At 33.4% G+C, this 20,220-nt stretch overlaps 1 protein-coding gene across 3 annotated transcripts in view; it reads left to right on the top strand.

Moving 5' to 3' along the window:
- The window catches only part of LOC140439656 (uncharacterized), a 484,195-nt gene that overhangs the window by 257,193 nt on the left and 206,782 nt on the right, over positions 1 to 20,220 (top strand). For 2 of the 3 annotated variants that reach the window (XM_072529695.1, XM_072529697.1), the window contains exons 3-4: positions 9,236 to 9,556; positions 19,453 to 19,677. In XM_072529695.1, the coding sequence (XP_072385796.1) occupies positions 9,236 to 9,556; positions 19,453 to 19,677 (546 nt within the window). The remainder of the gene's footprint in view (positions 1 to 9,235; positions 9,557 to 19,452; positions 19,678 to 20,220) is intronic. The other variant, XM_072529696.1, reaches the window with a different exon arrangement.

Below are 20,220 nucleotides of genomic sequence, written 5' to 3'. Positions count from 1 at the left end.
TTATCTGACTCATTTATTTTGACAATTCAGACATACATTATACATTTTAAAGTAGACGACTTTAAAATGATATTGAAAATATTGTTGAGTTGCGTTCCTGGGACGACTTTACTTGTAAGATAGTTCATTCGATTACATGAAATCAACTTTAACTTGAGAATATCCGTCAGAAAAAATCATAGCATGTAATTCGTCTTTAAAAAGACAAACACATGCCATGATGATAGTAAAAATCTCCTGTTGGTGATTCCATAATAAATTATGAGGAAAAAACCAGGAATACTATCCCGACCTCATAATATTATCCTGACATGGTAAGTATTTGGTCGTGCATTTAGTTTACTCCAAACAAACACTAAACTCTGATTTTATATGTTTGTTATTTAAAAAACATAAATGATGTATCCTCTATATATTACCGACTTACTAATACTGGTATTTTCCTTTTAATAACTTCCTGTTTTAATATGGGTAACCAGATCCTACTACATTTTTGCCGAGGAATTTGCGAGCATTTAGCAAAATTAGAGCCGCTTCTTTGATTTTTCCTCTTTTTACCATCCGTTTCTTTTAGGACTATATTTGAATCATTCCATTGAACTCTATGTTTATTATCCCATGCGTGTTTACATATTTATAATACAATCGTATATTAAAAATAGATAATTTGATAGATCTCAAATATGTAAAAACTCTTCATCCCCTAAGTAAATGCAAAAAGTAGTGATACTGGTAATGGCGTACTATGCAACAGCTCAATGCATTTTTTGTTTGGCAATCTTTATAGTGAGTAGCTCCTCAGTTGTTACAGTTTCAGTGACATCTTTTAGTGAGAAAAGAATATAAATTTCATTGCTTTTTTGTCTATTGCCTTATTTTTTATTAATCATTTTTTATTTTAAGTTCTTAGTAGTCTCTATTTTTCTCTAGATATTTTTTTGTCTAATGCTAGCAACGTTTCACCATTTCGTTTTTTATTTTCTTCTAATAATTTTGTTTCCATAAGTTTTTGGCATACTGGTCCTTAAAGTTCAAGAAACATTTTTTAATATATAAAATTTGATTTACTGGTTTATGTTCCCCTGTTTCTATATTGCTTTATACTTTTTTGTTTTGCGTCCACACGAAGCCATTTTAGAGTTGCTTCCCAAGACAGGAAAGATTTATTTTCACGTTCAGAGCGTCTGTGAATATCCGTCTCTGATGATCCTTATTACGGGTGAAAAACGTATAAGCGGATATACAGATGCACCATACGTGAAATCAAATCTTAACTGTCTTTTTCCTTTTATTTTTTTTACTCTTTATAAGTACTAGAAACCAATTCGCTTAAGATTTTTGCTTAGATAATGATGAGATATATTGTCTAATACAATTTTAGATTCCCCATGTCTTTAATAACATCTTTATCAACGTCTGTTTTGCCTTGCAATTTTTAGAAGGCACAGATTAAAGCATAAATCTGAATTTGGTTTCGAAAAATTAGTTTAAGGATTTATTATCAGATGTCGCTATTTGTGTCCATACGAAGCCATGTTAGAGTTGCTTCCTAAGACAGGAAAGATTTATTTTCACTTTCACAGCGTCTGTGAATATCTGTCTCTGATGATCCCTATTAGGGTGAAATACGAACAAGCGGATATACAGACGCACTATACGTGAAATCAAATCTTAACTGCCTGTTTGCTTTTTTTGTTTTAATTTGTAGAGAAAAAAGTTCGTGTAGCCTTCTGGCTAAGGTCTAGGTCTAGGTGAAGCAAGCGCTAACATGACTTAACGACCACTTAAGTATCCTGGAACGATGGCTATACGTGCCCTTCAAAGAACGATGGTGGCTCAGTTAAATTAGAAATAAAAAAAATTGTCAGTGCAGGGAATCGAGCCCTCTCCCTCTAGCTTGTTAAGCCAGTAACATAGTCACTACGCTACAGCCGCCACAGAGAAGATTTTTTTCCTTTCTCCTTTGTAGAGGAGAAATGCTGATACGCATACCTGATGGCACGTATACTACAGGATCCCACTACAGGATCACTACGTTCATAACGTAAGTCGTCACAAAAAGTGGCCGCAAATATTTTTAATCCAACTAATAGTAATTAGTTTTTGACAAATATTTTATTTTGTTCGTATATTTTTTAAATAAAATAGGCTGCTAATAACGTATATGCATGTTTTTCATATCAAATCAAATCTATTCTTTTTTTAATAATATAAAGTTGCCTGAGAAAAAATGGTTGCAAATTATGTCCAAATGGCCAGCTGTTTAAAACGCGAGGTATTAAAGATAAAGTAAAATAGACGAGAAATGTATGGAAGTTGAAACACTTGAAACAGTTGAAACAACGCAAACATGACGATTTCCATATGCACAAAAAATTAAAGAGGTACAGAATACCAAAAAACAACGCAATAAAGGCATAGTTGTAGACATTGAAGGCCAAATTTTGACTACCATTAAAGATAAATTACGAAGATGGAAAGAGTATATGCAAGAATTATTCGAAGATGCAGCACGAAGTCCAACTAAAATAAACAATCCCTACGGCCCAGAAATAAGAAACGAAGAAGTAACTATGGCCATTAAGCGGATTAAAGATGGGAAATCACCAGGACCTGGTAAGGTGCATGGTGAAATTTTAAAACTATTAGAGGCACACCAAATCACAGCTCTTACGAATCTATTCAACATCTACGAGACTGGTTACTTACCAAAAGACTGGCTACTATCAATATTCATTCCACTTCCTAAAAAAGCCTACGCTAGAAAATGTGAAGAACATAGATTAATTCGTTTGATGAGCCATGTACTTAAAGTACTTCTTACTATCATTCACTCTCGCATATACACCATATTAGAAGAACACCTGAGTGAAGTTCAATGTAGATTCAGAGCAGGACTCGGAACGAGGGAAGCACTTTTTATTTTGCAAGTTCTAATACAGAGAGGTATGTCAATTGCGATGTGTATGCATGTTTCATTGATTTCGAGAAGGCATTTGATAAAGTCCCACATAAAAAAACAAATCGATATTCTAAAAACATCAGGACTCGATGATAAGGATACAAGACTGATCTCAAACTTATATCTCCAACAAAAAGCCACAGTACGATTGGAAAATGAACTGTCAGAGATCTTCACATTCTAAAAAGGTGTTAGACAGGGTTGCATATTGACGCCGGCATTATTTAACATATACTCTGAAAACATCTTTAGAGAGACCTTGGACGAATCAGAAGATGGGATTGCTGTAAATGGCCAACTTATAAACAACATTAGATATGCAGACGATACAGTGTTGCTGACAGATAGTACGTAGGGGCTCCAAAGGATGATGGATAACGTTGTAGAAGCATGTAACAAATACGGCCTAAAACTAAATTGCAAGAAGACAAAAATAATGATCATTAGTAAGAACACTGGCCCAAATTACAATAAACGCCCAAATTACAATTAACGATACACCGTTAGAAAGAGTGGAAAAAATATGCTATTTGGGCTGCAATATTAAGGATACTTGGGAACACAGCTACGAAATAAAAACTCGTATTGAAAAAGCCAGAAGCTCTTTCAACAGCCTTAGGAAGATTCTCTGCAACTTATCTTTAAGTATCAATATACGCATAAGAATTCTTAGATGTTACGTCTTTAGTAACCTCTGTAGAGTAGAGAGCTGGAGCCTTGCAGAAGATGCCATAAAAAGATTGGAGGCATTTGAAATGTGGTGCTACAGACGTATGTTGAGGATCTGACACAAGTAACATAACTATTCTCCAGAGGCTAAGAAAAGACAAAGAAATTATTTTCTTTCTCAAAGAGAACACCATAAAAAACAGAAAATTGGCTCACTTCGGCCACATCATGCGTAATGATAAATTCCGACTTCTAGAGTTGATTTTACAGGGGAAGATTAAGGGTAAGAGAGGCCCTGGTCGTAGAGGTATATGCTGGCTGGCCAATCTTAGGAAATGGACTTGTCCAACGTCAGCTGATCTATTTCGAGCGATTGTGAATAGAATAAGATGGGTGAATGTGGTCGCCAACATTTCTAAAAGATAGGCACATTTAGAAGAAGAAAATAGAGGTAGGGCGCAATGAAACTCATTTGACAAGTGATAATATGTATATCATTATATATCTATCGACGCATGCTTTAAAAACTCACGCTTAAACTCAAACAACTGTCACTTAAAACGTTAGCGTTGTGCGCTAGCTGTCTTTTATTTTATTTTTGATACCTCGCGCTTTAAACAGCTGGCAACAGAAATTTTCGACCATTTTTTCTCCAACAAAGTTATAATATTAAGAAAAAAATTAGCTCTACTTCGATATAAAAAATATGCATATACGTCATAAATAGCTTATTTTATTTAAAAAATAAGTAAACGAAAATTTTGTATCAAAAATTTATTACAATTAATTGAATTAAAAATATTTGCGGCCCCTTTTTGACTGGCAACCTGTTATGTATTTTTCCAATTTTAAATATATGTACAAATGTGAGTTTCATTAACTACGGTATGAACGTAGTGATTCTAGTAAACGCAGTGGAATCTTAGGCTAGTACTTAGGCTCCAGGCTTTAGGCTTCTGGAGTTAGTTCCTCTTCCAAGAGAATGTTGGCCTTCACCATGTTGGCAGATGTACAAATTTACCTCTAAAATCTAATAAATAACATAAAAAACTCATTGTCTCCAAGTAAGAGATGTAGTGCTTTCAAATCATCCCCCTTTTTTAAATTTAATGTCTGTTTCGTCTCCCCTTTTTTAAGTGTTTTCCATGTGTTTTCTGTGTGTATTAAATTGTCCTTAATTTTTAATTTTTTAACTTTAAATACTTGACTTTAAAACCATTTGCCACATATTACAACAGAACTTTATCAAAGAAATTTGATAATTCCAAGTTCATAGAATTGCACCCCCACACGATTTGTACATCTAATCTTATTCATTGTCTCAGAACTGTCACCTTCAAAAATAAAATCTCAATAAATAACACACATTTCATAAATATATCTCTAGAATAAATATAAATAACTTTTAAATAACTCAATGGTATGGAACATTACTTTCATCAAACAAACAATTACATTACACCTATCTCTACTTCATTGGATAAAATCTGTCGCCTCACGAACTTCCCCGTTTACTGTCAAACAATTAAAATAGCAGACTTAAGTTCTCCAATCAACAATACAGGATAGTTTGAACCATGTTCTTTCAACCATCAATTAATAGAGTACCGGCATGTAAGTAACGTTTTATTTATTTGTTCATTTATTAATTTATTACAGTTTAATAGACTATTTTACCAATTTGTGGATCTTACCTTGTCTGCTTAAACATTTTATTCATTTTGAAAAACCACAGACATGTAATATTGGCATAACTACTGTAATTTATATAATTTATATCAGCTATCTTTGTTTATCTTTATTAGACAACACCCTAATATGGGTTTATTATTTCAGCATTTATTTAACTTTGTATCGAGACCTGAAGATGCTTTGCATATTGTAGAAAGCGAAACCGGTCGTCTGGATAGTTAAATTAAATTGATTGTGAGTAAGTCTAATTTATCATTTCTTTTACCTTTTGAAATGGACTCACAGAAGCGACACATTCATGATTTAAATATTTTTGTACAATCTCGCATTTTAGTGTTTCATAATATTTCAAGTCTAGTGCACTGTGTAGGTATATCACGTGGTAGTTCCCTAACTTTTCTTTAGACTCCGAATAGAGGGCAGTCTGTATAATAAAAATGTACAACGCCATGCTTGGAGTGTCACAAGCTTAATACTTACTCTTGGTATGTCTTAGTTTTTGTGATATGAGTTGGTGTAATTAATTTATTGATTTAATATTCGAATTTCTCGGTAGCTTGTCAGAAAATTTTCCCAAATATCTTTCCTGACGATGTAAATACATACTATTATTTGATATTCCAGAGGTAAATATTACGCTTCTGAGCTGGAGTAGGTTTCCTATTGCTATTACATATTTTGTATCTTTATTTCCTCTACAGATGGAAATACAACTGCTTATCTTTTGGTTACACACATAGATACTGGTTGTTTGTAAAATACTGATAAGTACTATGTTGGTGGATTGTTCGTTAAATTAGCCATTGTGGAGTCCCTGCAATCAGAAACTCCTTTATATATTACTTGTGGTATTATTTAAACAAAAGATGGGGGAATTTTATTTCAAAATTGAATTTCAATATGTCAAAATTAGTTCCATGTGGCCATGTTACAGTAACATAACCTCGTAAGGATTACTCCTTAATCATAGGCTTTGTTTTATCGTAAGTTAATATTAAAAAAAAATGTTACTATTACATTTTACCATTAAATACCTTCAAAATATGATGACAAATATACTTACGTAGATTGCTAAAGTACTAAAAATAACTACTATTCACTAGGACGCAAGGCACAATAATTATTTTGCAGTAATTTATCATAAATTTGCAGAAACTTGTGAAGGCACTTTAAGTCGACTGACGTGTCAAATTTTCAGGGCCGAACTCTCAAGTAGAGGACTTTAAAATTGTATTGTTAGTATTTTTCAGAACTGTTCATTCGATTACATAAATTAAACTTTACCTTCAGTGCATCTAGCAGAAAAAATAATGACAGCATGTGATTGCATGCTGTTGGAACACCATGTGAACTTTAGTTCCATGACCGTTATCAATCATTGGATGTTGGCTACCATATTCGCTATCGTGACTTTGTTCACAGCAGATTAAAGTAACGATATAGTCGATTTTCCATACCATGGTCTTAGATTTTTCAACCATGAAGTTCTTCTTCTACCACGACCTTTTTTACTTCTCTAAATGACCAGATGTAAAAGTTCATATTTTGTAGAGAGTCTCATAATGTGACCGAAATATTGCAGCTTGCGTCTCTTTATGGAAAATATTACCATACCTAATCATGGCATTAAAATTCTATTTTTAGTAATTAAATTGAAAATTATGAGAAATAATCAGAAAAAACTCTTGATACTATGATCGTGACTTTTTCTTTTACTACTGGTAACTAAATCTTATTAAATTCTACTACATCTTATTTATTAAAATGACGGTAGCTACATTAAATTTAAATTTTTCTTATTTTTTATTCGTTTTACATTTTTGTACATTTACTTACAAACGACATTTTATACCTGCCACAGGTGTGGTTGACGGAACTGCAAAAAATTGTAAAATATCATATACTATTTGTCTCCGAATAACAGTTATGGTAAATACCATACCAGCTAGATATATGACCAGAAGGCGTAGTTATTTGTAAGTAAAATGGTGGAGGTTTACTTTTAAAACTATAATTTATAAATCAGTATTCCTAATTACGTAACGAAGTAATTGTTAAACGAAACAAATAACATACATGAATTGTGAACAAGAGTTACAAAATATTATGTAGGTATTTTCTACAAGAGTATAAGTCATTATATTCTTTTTCTGAAACTTAAATGCTTTTGCAAGAAATACATATAAGTATTTATTGTTATAATAATATGTTGTTATGTACCAACCCACCCAATATATATATATATATATATATATATATATATATATATATATATATATATATATATATATATATATATATATATATATAGGTATATATATATATAATTATAAAGGTTAATTAATGCATGTCCTAGTATAAAACAAGATAAAGAATAGTTAATGCAAAACTCGCAGCGAGAATAAAACGGAAAATAAGTAAAATAAGGTCGAACGCTAACGTAATTACGTATTTCTGATTATTTGGTCGTCATCAGTACGGTAAAGCTAAGTTATAATGGGAGAAAATTAACGTGATCCCTTCCAAAGTTAATTTTCTCCTATTCTAACTTATCTGCACCATACTGATAACGACCAAATAATCAGAAATACCTATTTATGCGTGCCTTCCCCATTTTTTTACCTATTTTTCTTTGTATTCTCGTTACTGTATCTGTTGTTTATTCTATTTTCGAAGTAACATCCAACAATGTACAAGCTTTTTTTTTAACTGTAATAGCCAATCTCCATCCTCGCAACACGGAAAAACAGTGGTATATAAGACGGAAGGCAAACGCAAATACGTATTTCTGACTATTGGGTCGATATCAGTACTGTGCAGTTAAGTAAAAATAGGAGAACATTAACTTTAGAATGGATCACTATAGGAGCAAAGCAACCAATGTGTGGCAATTGACACAAATTCCGGTCCGGTTTGGTGATCAATACCTAGCCACTGAGCTATGGCCGCCAGTTCTAAACTAAATAGTTTTTTATTTATTTAACACGTTTTGTACAATTTGTATATGCTTCAAAACTTTTAAAAATACTTAAAACATACCAAACACAAACATATCATATATTATAACATATATTATAGATTGTTAGTTAAGTTTCTTTACATCTGTGTTTTAAAGAAATCTTGAAAAATTGTCTTATAACCTTAAGAAAAAGAAAAGTTTATTTCTTGGCCTGCTCTAGTTACGATTTTTGCGACGTGTGTACTAAAGACAAGATTTAGTTAAAGATGGGAAAACAATTAGATCGTCGAATGTGCTGCGACGAATTTCTTCCTTATGCCAGTCGATAGAGGAATTGATTCTATTTTTAAAAATTGTGGCATAAATGCTACTGGTGCCCCAAAGGTGTTAATTATTATGACTCTAAACGTGTAATGTTACCAGGTTAGTGTCCCTCATTTTCTCCTTCATGCCACTTCAAAGTTTGTTAGTTTTTACAATAAGGAACTTGCAAATAAAAAGCACCCGGCAGGTCGTGGAAAAAAAAATTGGAAACCTTGGAAAAGTTGTGGAAAATAAGGAAAATTCAATTTTCAGAAAATTTAGTTGGTTAAACTTAAATTGCTTTTTCTTTTTGCTTATCTCTCACGTTTATCACATTTTCAGTCCACAAAAAGGTATAAGGCTCTCAGCGGATCTTGTAAAAGAGATCTTGTAAAAGTTTTTAATAGACTAAAAAGCCTATAAACTAGTCTACAAAAAAGTAAATGAGTAACAAATACCAAAAAATTTAAAACCAGAAACCATAAAAAATGTTAGTGCAATAAAATAAACTATATTATAGATCTTAGTTTTAAGAAACCTACCCATAATCTTCTAAAATAGCATGTATAACATTTGATAATTATGTATTCTAATTTATATTAGCAAATATTTTCTTTCAAATATACTAAAAATATATTTTTTTGTTACAGATCAAAATTCGGCCTCAAATTTCGACAGCTGACCCGAACCAATCACTTTATTCAGTTGATCTACGACGACGACGATCAACTAATAGACTGTGAGTTTGGTCATGACCAAAACCAAACCAAAACGTTCCTATCTAGTTTTAAACGTGATTTAAGTAATTTAATAACTACCTCAAATTTAACTGTTGAATCTCTAGACGGTAAGGAGTTACCTCCGGCGTTTCTCTGGATGAATTATACACATCTCAGGGATGAATGTAAATACAGGCATAGGGAACTTAGGCAGAACATAAAAAAGCAGCGCGTGTTCCTGGATAATCAAAGGTAAGTTAAAATCAAAATATTGAAAAATATATTTAGGTTAGTTAAAAACTATATTTTTTCTACACCAAATGTTTATCTTATATAAGTTTTTTCTTTGAGGCAATTTTTAATACTAAATTTCAACATGAAAATTATATTTATTTACTACTAACTCTCTTTTTCAGATTCTTGCCAAAATTGTGATATCACATAAAGAAATCCATAGGAAAAAAGTTAGTTTCCTATAGTCGGCTGTACATCATATATCAAAATTTTTTTTATTAAAAAGTCCTTTATAAAAGTTATATTTATTTAAAAGAATCCTTTCGCGCTAAATCACAAAAGATTTTCAGAATCAACATTCCATCTTCAGTGCTGACCACAATCTCCTGGTCCGGAGATGTATTCTCTAAATGGACTTTAGTTAGGCAAGTTACTACATTTGTGTATATGTGTGTGTTTTTTTTTGGGTAGAAAATACATTTACATATCATCAGCACTAGATGTACTGCCTGGTATGTCGGACACGTAGGGTACAATACCGACTAAAGCTCATTCTTTTCCTCTGCCTCTGTTTCTTCCGCAAAACTACTGTAAGGCATTACTTCACAGGAGGATCTAGCTATTGGTCTTCCTTCATGTTTCGAAGTCAGTGCTTCTTTCCTTTTAATCGCATCTATTTGTAGCTCTCCTCCTTTCAATGCGGCGAAGATCCTGGAGGGCTTTCATCGCGAATGTGCGGATTGCATCTCAAGCTGCCTCCGATGAAAGGACCGGAGACAGACCGGTCACTCTAGAGAATTGTCATGTTAAAAGCGTTAAAAATATGCTCGAAAGCAGCCATGTCCTGAGAGCATATGCGTCAGATAGGAGTTGACCTCACCCTGTTTGCCGTTCAACCAAACATTCACCTGTAGTATAAGACTTGCGTCCACCTGCTTGTTATTGCGGAATCCCACTGTAATTGCCATCGACGCATACTGTTTTGCCGTTCTCTTCTTCTAAGTTTATCTAGGCACAATGTATTTGTAGTTAACTATCTTTGCCGGTAAGGGGTCTTCCTTTCTTTACCTAGCACACCAATGGGTAGCATCCCGGCTTTGACGCATATTGCGTCCTCAGATACTGTGCGGAATGTGCTGTCAACTCTTAATGCGCTTAGACGATATATTGATGTGACCTTTCTCGGTGATTCCTGGGTTCCGTGGGTGTCAGTCCAAATTTATATTCCGTATGTTAATGTTGATGTCTATGATGATTACTGACGATAATAACGTCCTCCTGCTTTGTTTTGGGCCACCTGTATTTGGTATTAGCCGTGACAAGGCTGCTCTTACTACTGACCCTTTAGCACTGACATAATGTGCTGAACTGAATATTGGGTAATTAAAATAAAAAAGAAACAAAAAATGTGTGTGGTGAAAATGAAGATGACTGGATGGATGAGTGGAGTGACAAAAAAGGATAAAATTAAGAATAAATATTTAAGGGAAAGTCTAGGGGTTGCACCAATTGATGCAAAAATGGGAGAGCACAGGTTAAGATAGTTCGGGTTTGTTTAACATCGAGACACTAACGACCTAATACAAGGGAGAGAAAACACAAGAGAATCTGGGGGGAGACGCTTAGACAAGACATGTCGGGGATTGATATTGGTATGACCTAAGATAGAAACTTAAGGAGAAATGTAATTAGGGAAGCTGACATCGCATATAGATAAAGGCAAAGATAATATGATGATGAAGTTTATTTGTTTGAGCTTGTTGTTTTCAAACCAATTACCTCATTTTTTAATTTGTCTCAATAATATTTAAATTAATTGTAATAATTAAATAGTTTCTGAGATTATAGACTGCAGTGTAAAATTATTTTTTTCTAATGCTATTGTCTGGTGTCCCAATATCGTTCGCTATTGGGACACCAGTAACAAAGGTGATGTAAATTCCGAATTTCTCTTCCGCGTCGCTCGTGTATTCGGTAAAATGCTTTTTAGTTGCTTTATTACGTCTTATAATAGTGTCTATTCTCGTAGGAAAAATAAATAAAAGTCATATATAAATTTTTCCAAAAGTCTGTAAGCACGAAAACTCCTCAAGTGACAGAGTACATTCATTCAAAAAATGTAATTGCCCTAGTTTCGTAAGTAAAAATCGTAGAAAAAGTATAGTGTTAATGAACTGAATATTTATCATTTAAATTTATAAACTGTACTATATATTTTTATTTATGTATGTCCTGTTCTGCTTTTTTGTGTCGTGCAAATAACTCGAAATTAAGAGTAATTTTATATCGATTTAAACACACTAATACATATATAATAATTAATTACATGTATTATTATATATAAATTTAATAGCTCTTTAGTAGTATGTATTATGCGCCAGGAAATTCACAACTACAAGGTTGACTTCAACATGAAAATGTTGACGAAATGAAAAAAATGTATCTTAGTTCAGGTACATACACGCTATGATGATTGTATGGGTACTGGAACTGTAAATGAATCGGATCATGGTATTTTTCTTTAAAGACTAAATTTTATTCATTTAACTTTGAAATCAGGTAATAGTGACATTAGAGTGACAGATAAAGGCGCTATAAACTTATTCAATAGACACATAAGTGAAGAAAGATGTTTATCTACTTTGCCAAAAAAGAAAACAAAACTTTGGTTTACAAAAGAAATAAAATCAGTTTCGATTTCCTATATGCTTTATAAGCATTTCCAAGATTTAAATAATTCATAACTTGTACATAAACCATCATTTATATTTTTTAACTAAAATGAAATACAAAACTGTAGATCGCCAATTCGCTTAGTAGCATAGACATATAATAGAAATAGACTGATCGCTGCAATACATTACGGTTCCCCCAGTGCGACAGAGAAAACTAAAGCAAAGTAATCTCTACATATTTTTGTAATGGGCTTGGTTTATCGATCACGTGACCTTCCCATTGGTCATTAAGGTCACGTGGTCAAAAAATCCGGCCCATTAGAAAGAGATGCAGGGACTGCATTGCGTCAGTTTTCTCTGTCGCATTGGGGGAACGACACTGTATTGCAACGCTTAGTCTATTTGTATTATATGTTTTTGTTTAGCAGACGTTTAACCCTTCGAAGCCCGATTTTTATTAAATTAAAAAAAAACAGCATTTTTGTAAAATTTATTTATTTTAGTGTATTCTTAAAACAAATTCAGTCGAAATAAACAATGCTGATCCTAAAGTATATCCTGCAGGATGTGATATTCTCAAGATACCAGAAGGAACATTAAATGAGAAATAAAAACCAGGTAGCACTTCTTTCTTCCTATTGTTTTGCATGGAACGTTGCAAAACAATTTTTGTCTTGTTTAAGACAAAGTCCGACATTGCAAGATGAACATTTCCACTGTGTTCTGCTAATATTTGCTGTCGTGCTGCAGTTGGCACATCTCAAACAAGTAGTTCTTTGGGGCATATGAGAAGACTTTGAATGGCGCAGTTCCAAGGGAATATACCTTTTGAATTTACTTACTAGTTTTTCTGCTGATGGTCTTCCCCTTATTAATTTTTCACTATCCTCATTCTGGCTTTACAACCCTGCGTGGGTCCTAGTCTCCTCAAAAATGTCTCTTCAGTTGTCCCTATTCATCGCCTTTCTCCGCCAAGCACGTATTCTCGTATTTCTCATATCTTTATCGATGTTATCAAGAAATCTTATTCTGGATCTTCCTTTCCTTCTCTAACCAATCGGTCTATCAAGGAGCGTTTTTCTAGCTGGGTCATTTTGTTTCATCCGTATTACATGTCCTATCCACCTCAGACGTCCTATCTTAATATATTTTACGATGTTAGATTCCTGGTATATTCTATAAAGTTCAAAGTTGTATCGTCTTCTCCACACTTTATTGTCATTCACTGCTCTATAGATTCGCCTTAGTACTTTTCTTTCAAAACATCTAACATATTTTCATTATTTTTTGTTAGAGTCCAGGTCTCTCAACCATATGTTAGGACTGGGCGTATTATTGTTTAGTAGAGTTTTGTTTTTGTATTTCTCGATATAATTGTGGATTTAAGGGGGATATTGAGCCCAAAGTAGAATCTGTTATCTCTGCGGTAGTATTATTTTCAGTGTTAAGGAGCGCTGCAAGGTATACAAATTCGTTCACTGCTTAAATGACGTGGTTTTTTATAACGAGTGGTCGTAGGATTTGTGGTTGCGTACTTATTTACATATACTTCATTTTGTTGGTGTTTATTATTAAACCCATTTTTGTAGCTGATTCTTTTAATGCTACGTACGCCTCTTGTACAGCGTTTTTCGTTCTCCCAACAATATTGATATCATCAGCATAGGCCAAGATTTTCACTGATTTATTATATATTGAACCAGTGGTTGTAATTTGTGACATACGTATTACTTTTTCCAGAGCCAGATTGAACAGTATTCATGAGAGAGGGTCTCTCTGGCGCAGCACATTATTTGTTTTAAAAGGTTCAGACAGTTCCCCCTGAATTCGTACTCTACAATCAACTTTTTCAAGATTTAGTTTTGTTAAATTTACCAACTGATTTGGTATTCCTAGCTCTTTCATTGCTTTGAACATTTCTCTTCTATTTACAGAGTCATAGGCTGCTTTATAGTCTATAAAAGTGTGATGAGTATCAATGCCATATTCCAGCGTTTTTTTCCAAATTTGTTTCAGGGTTGCAATCTGATGAATTGTCGATTTACCACATCTGAAACCAGCCTGGTATTTTCTTACTATGCGTTCTGCATATGGTGTCATACGGTGACATAATACTGTGGAAAATATTTTATACGCTGCATTTAGAAGCGTAATTCCTCTGTGGATAGAGCATTCAAAGATATCTCCTTTATTGTGTATGGTACAAAGTATTCCAATATTCTTTTAATATTTCATTTAATTGTTCTGGAGCTCCAATAAGGTCTTTAATCACAGGGAGCCGGAATTCTTTCTAAGACATACTTTTGGATTAGCTTCTAAGTTGAAATAGAATAATTGCGTTTACGACGCAAGCATCCACAAAATAAAAAAATAGTTTATACCACCACTTGTGTGATTTAACGATTCACGACATAAAGACTTTTCAGCATGTCAACATATCCCATATGTGAGTTGTAGAGCACTAACATTTATGGACATGAAACCTTATTCATAGTAGCGTCCTTTTGTCTTCTCTTTATAACTTCGTTTGTTGCTGGATTTTGGTGATTTGCTAAAAGAGTCATACTTCTGCGATCTATCCACTTCAACACAGATAGCCCATATATTGAAATACGGTAATCTGAATCTCCTCGATTTATTTGTTTGTCAGTTTTGAACTCTGGTAAATCCATTCTTTTTTTTTATCGGTTTCACTTGCATAAATTCCGCAAGTGCATAAATCCTGTGCGTGGATTCCTCTTGAATCTGCTCTAACCCATACTTTGTAGCCACGTTTTATAGGTTTATTGGGCAAGTACCCTCGGATACTGCTTCGACCTTTAAATCGAATCATAGACTCATCAATCACTTGAAACTCATGTGGATTCAGTGCTGTAAGAAAAATTTCCGTGGGTTTGGCCAGTAGAGGTCGCACTTTATAAAGTTTGTCAAATCCGGGATCAGTTTTTTTGGATGCACTATATTATCAACCAGATGTAAATTGCTTAGTAACCAAGCGAATCTGTTACGTGACAGCCGAACTGATGAAAGGGTCTCGTAATTCATCACGCGATGACCAATAATCTCTGTAACTGGGCATGGCCTTTACACCCATTAATAAATTTACTCCAAGAAATGTTTTGACTTCGTCTTCTATGCTAGGTGTAAGTCCACTTCCTTTTCTGTGTTTTTGAACGTAATATAGATTTGTTTGAAATACAATTAGGTGAATTAGATCCTCAGGAAATAGTTCCAAAAACACATCTGTGGGGTCTGTAGTTTCAATAAATTGATTTGTTTGTTTTATATAACTTTTATTTTGGGTTTAAAATATAGAGTTATCTGGCTTTGCTAGCCATACTGTTAGCGGTATATGGTCTTCACTATCCGATTCCAATTCTTGATTATTTGGAGTATTGGTTGTTTCATCTTGATTGTTAATTTGGTCTTCAAACACTTGGCTCTATTTGAAGATTTATATTTCTAATGAGCTGCCAGTTGCAAACAAATATACTTTAAAATATATAGTACGCGATAAGCTTGAAAGAAGCAAATTAAGTTTTATAGTCTCAGATATGAAATCTAGATGAAGCCTATTTTCCACACTAAATAGTTGACATCTCGTGAGATAAGAAAATAATTTTTTAATTAACACTTTATACAATTTCTTTCAATATATCAATTAGAATAATTAATCTACCACAGAGTTTATCGACAAGTCTAATTAAAAATTAGAAATTATTGCAATGCTGATAACAGGAACATTGCTACTGTTACTAATCACTACTGATATAAATTATGTGGATATATGGCACATTTAATAACATCGACATACAATTTTAAAAGATTGGTTATTTTTCTTAGTCGTTGAGCATATCATACACATATCATAATTAGTAAATCAGTCCGATGTTCTTCCATTGTTTGTTACATATTCGGAATAGTGCGTTGATGACTGTAATTAGGAGGATCTCCTATTGTACCTTTGATTTTTCACCGTATACTATTCAGTGTGTCCAAAAGTGCCCAATATAATTGTATTGTTTCTATTGCGAGTATCTTCTATTTTGTTTATTTTAGCTGTTTAAATATTGACGTATTTGTCCTAATCTTGGGGAATTCCTCACAATTTATATCAAAAAAAAAATATAGGTGTCTAAAAAGTATGAAGGTACACTTTATCAAAACTAGGAATGACTTGGAAAATCCTAAAATCGCTGATCTGCGCATCAAGTGGGCTTGCCAAATGCATTTATCAAGAAAAATCCCTTCTTAGTGAAACAATACAGTCAATACACATATTTATAAGCTTTTCACAAAAATTGTCAAAAAAAGACTCGAGGCTAAGTAGACTTCTATCAGTCTTTAGATCGGGATACAGCATAAACGACCACTTACTAGTGATAAAGAACCTGATTGAAAAGTCTGCAGAATACAACAAATCATTGGCACTTTTAATTATATCATATGTACCAAATATATGTACCAAAATGCCAAGGCTAACATAAGACTGTCTGGACAAGAAACAAATAACTTCTGTATACAGCGAGGGGTACAGCAAGGAGACACCGACTCTCCAAAGCTATTCACGAGTCTTTTATAACATACTTGTAAGAAGCAGATCTGAACGAGTATAATATCAAAATAAATGAAGAGGAGCTCAGTCATTTAAGATTCGCAGATTGCATCGTCCTTATAACCGATCGTATGGATGAGACAATTAACATGAACAAGACGCAAATAATAAATAATCTGTTGCTAAATCGTAATATTGCTATTAGTGGAAGGGATATTGGGCAGACTGCATCGTATAAGTACTTACGATATGAAATAATTTATTAGGGCAGAAATATTCAGACATCTAAGCTCCCACGTCGCATAGAATTAGCCTGGGCAGCGTGTGGTAAATTAAACTATTTATTTAAATTGGATTTATCCATATGCCTCAAAAGGAAAATCGGCGACCAGTATATGTTACCTGTACTCACTTACGGCGTGGAAATATAAGCTCTCACAAAAAAGGTAGAGAACAAGATTCGCGAGAGTCAGACGGCTATGGAGCACCAGATGTGGGATGTATCTCTGAAAGACCGAATCTCAAATGAAGAAATACGACTTAGAACAAAAACAGTAGACGCTATCGAAAAAAACGCATTGCTAAAATGAAATTGGACAGGACACGTCGCAAGACTGTCAAACAGTCGATGGACACAACGTATAGTCGAGTGGAGCCCAAGACGCACTATGGAGCAAAGGATACCCACCAACCAGATGTACTGACGACCTGAAGTATGTTGGCATTAACTGAATGAAAGCCGCACAAGACAGAGAGATGGAAAGAGCTGAGGGAGACCAGCAGGTAACGCATACAAGTTTATGATGATGATGGTGAGTCAGACATTACCAATTATTTATCTTCTGAAAATAGTCCCATTCTCTGTATACTAGTGCATCTTTCAAAACTGTGTACAGAACAATCCTACAAACTAACGTAATCTTTTTGCAGCCTATGTTAATTATAAAAAAATATTTGATTCAACACTGCATGAATGGCTTATTCAACTGAGACTGAGACAAAAATTCACCTTCAATTTTCATTAGTTTATTCTTAAATATATTTATTTTGTTGGCTGTTCTTCCAATAGACATTCATCTGTTGGATAATTATTAGGTAACCTTATGTAGATATCCAGCTTAACAACTAACTAATTAGATTAAACTAAATAATTTATGACAAATTCCTTAAAACCTATAAAGCAGTATAATCTCTTATCTTTATGACTTTATAAATCCAAAAAATTATTAAATAATTTACGATTTTTTAAACTTGCACCAGACAAAATGCAATTTATGATATTATATGTCATTTTGCTAAAGATAGCCAATAATCATCATCATAAGTGGCTCGACAATCCGTTGTGGATCTTGGCCTGCTCACAAAGAAGTCGCCACTCCTGTCGATTCCTGGCAACTTCCCTCCATCTTCTAACCCTTAGAATATGTAGGTCTTCTTCTACATCATCAATCCATCTCATTCGTGGTCGTCCTCTGATTCTTGTGCTCTCTGGCTTTGAAAATGTTAATCTCTTCGTGTATTCGTGATCTGACATCCTGGCAATGTGTTCAGCCCATCTAAGTCTCTGCACTTTAACGAATTTCACAATATCTGGATCGGTGTATAACTGATATAGTTCAAAGTTGTATCTTCGACGCCATGGCCCATTTTCATTTACGGCCCCAAAAATCTTTCTAAGAATTTTTCTATCAAAAATACCAAGAAGTCTTTTATCATTTTGAGATAAGATCCACGTTTTAGCCCCGTATATCAAAACCGGTCTTATTAAGGTCCTGTATATATTAAGCTTTACTGCACGTTTTATGTTTCTGGAGGCCGTGAACATTTCTGTTTGCTATTGCTATGCGTCTTTTTATTTCGTCGCTTGTCGTGTTTGTTGCGTTTACTAGCGATCCAAGATATGTAAATTCTTTGACTTGCTCAAAGGTATGGTTGTTAATTTGAATTCTCTGTTGGATATTTCGAGGGTTTTTAGAAACCGACATATATTTGGTTTTTTCCTCGTTTACCACAAGTCCTAATTCACTTGCTGCGTCAGCAAGCCTTGTAAAACACTGCACCATGTCTCTCATACTTCTGCCTACTATAACTATATCATTAGGGAATGCGAGAATTTGCGTCGATCTATTAAAAATAGTTCCATTCATTCTAATATTTAATTGTCTAATTGCCTTTTCCAAGGCAATATTAAAGAGCAGACACGCCAACGGGTCCCCCTGTCTTAGCCCATTATTAATGTCAAAGAACGTAGAGTTTTCTCCTTCAATTCTAAAAGATAGCCAATAATAAATGATCAAATTATGCTGAAAAAATATTAGTGCCATCAAACATCATATCGCCACTTTTAGTATCAATACAAAAATCTGCATAGAAATTTAATATTAATAGTTTTATACTACAAATTGATTTAAAAATCTTCTATATTAGATAATTTTTTATTTGATATTCTGTAATCAATTAAATAAGGATAAGTAGACCTGGTTCGTGACAATTTTACATTGAAAATACAGATTATATTATGTATGTCATGGATAGCTAACGAATCGCCTTATATGTATAATGTTGCCTGTTGTTTTTTTTGTGCAATATGTATTGTCTCTAAATATTTAGTTACTGTATTTTTGATTTAACGTTTTTTCTGGTGAAATATCAAGATTGATATCAATTTTTCTCATATTTGTCAGGTTTCCAAAAAGATCCAAAAGATCAATATTTATTTTGCCGGGTACTAATTGGTGTGGCGACCGAAATCGAGCTCGAAAATATACAGACGTTGGCAGCATGATGCTAACAGACCGATGCTGCAGAAGACACGATTTTTGTAGGATGGACATTCCAGGAATGACAAAGAAATATAACTATTTTAATTATAGGCCGTTTACTTTGTCGCATTGTCGATGTGACCGAAGGTAACTAGAATTTTCATTTATATGAATTATGATGAATCAAAAATAATGCCATTATTATAAAAAAATATTAAAAACAAATGTTATGCGAACTACAATCTGAAATATAGTTTCTATCTCACCAACATCAACTTAATTTTTAAATAACAGCGTAGATTTATCAGTTAGATTTTATAAATCGTTTTTACCCAGTTTCTGATATTTTCAGGAGTTTAATGGAAAATCTTAAGAATTTGACATATCCAAATACAAAATTTGTGGACACTTAGGGTAATTAATCAACATCATTAATTACTTCTAACCCTTCGTGGGTCTTTGCCGCTTTATTTTTGTCTAATATTCATATCAGTCCTGTGCCACTATCTCCGATTGTTTGACTTTTATTTTCTCCAGATCTTCTCTGACTTCTCCTTGCCAACTTTTTCTAAGACATACAGATATATTGTCAACACTCTGTATCACATGTTTTGTCGATCTTAGCCTATCCGTCTTCATGTACCATTCTAGAGTACCACTTAAAATTAATTTATCAATAAACTTCTGAGA

Source organism: Diabrotica undecimpunctata, chromosome 4 (genome assembly GCF_040954645.1).
Source record: "Diabrotica undecimpunctata isolate CICGRU chromosome 4, icDiaUnde3, whole genome shotgun sequence".
In the NCBI taxonomy this organism is placed as follows: domain Eukaryota; kingdom Metazoa; phylum Arthropoda; class Insecta; order Coleoptera; family Chrysomelidae; genus Diabrotica; species Diabrotica undecimpunctata.
This window is presented reverse-complemented; position numbering and strand designations above follow the sequence as displayed.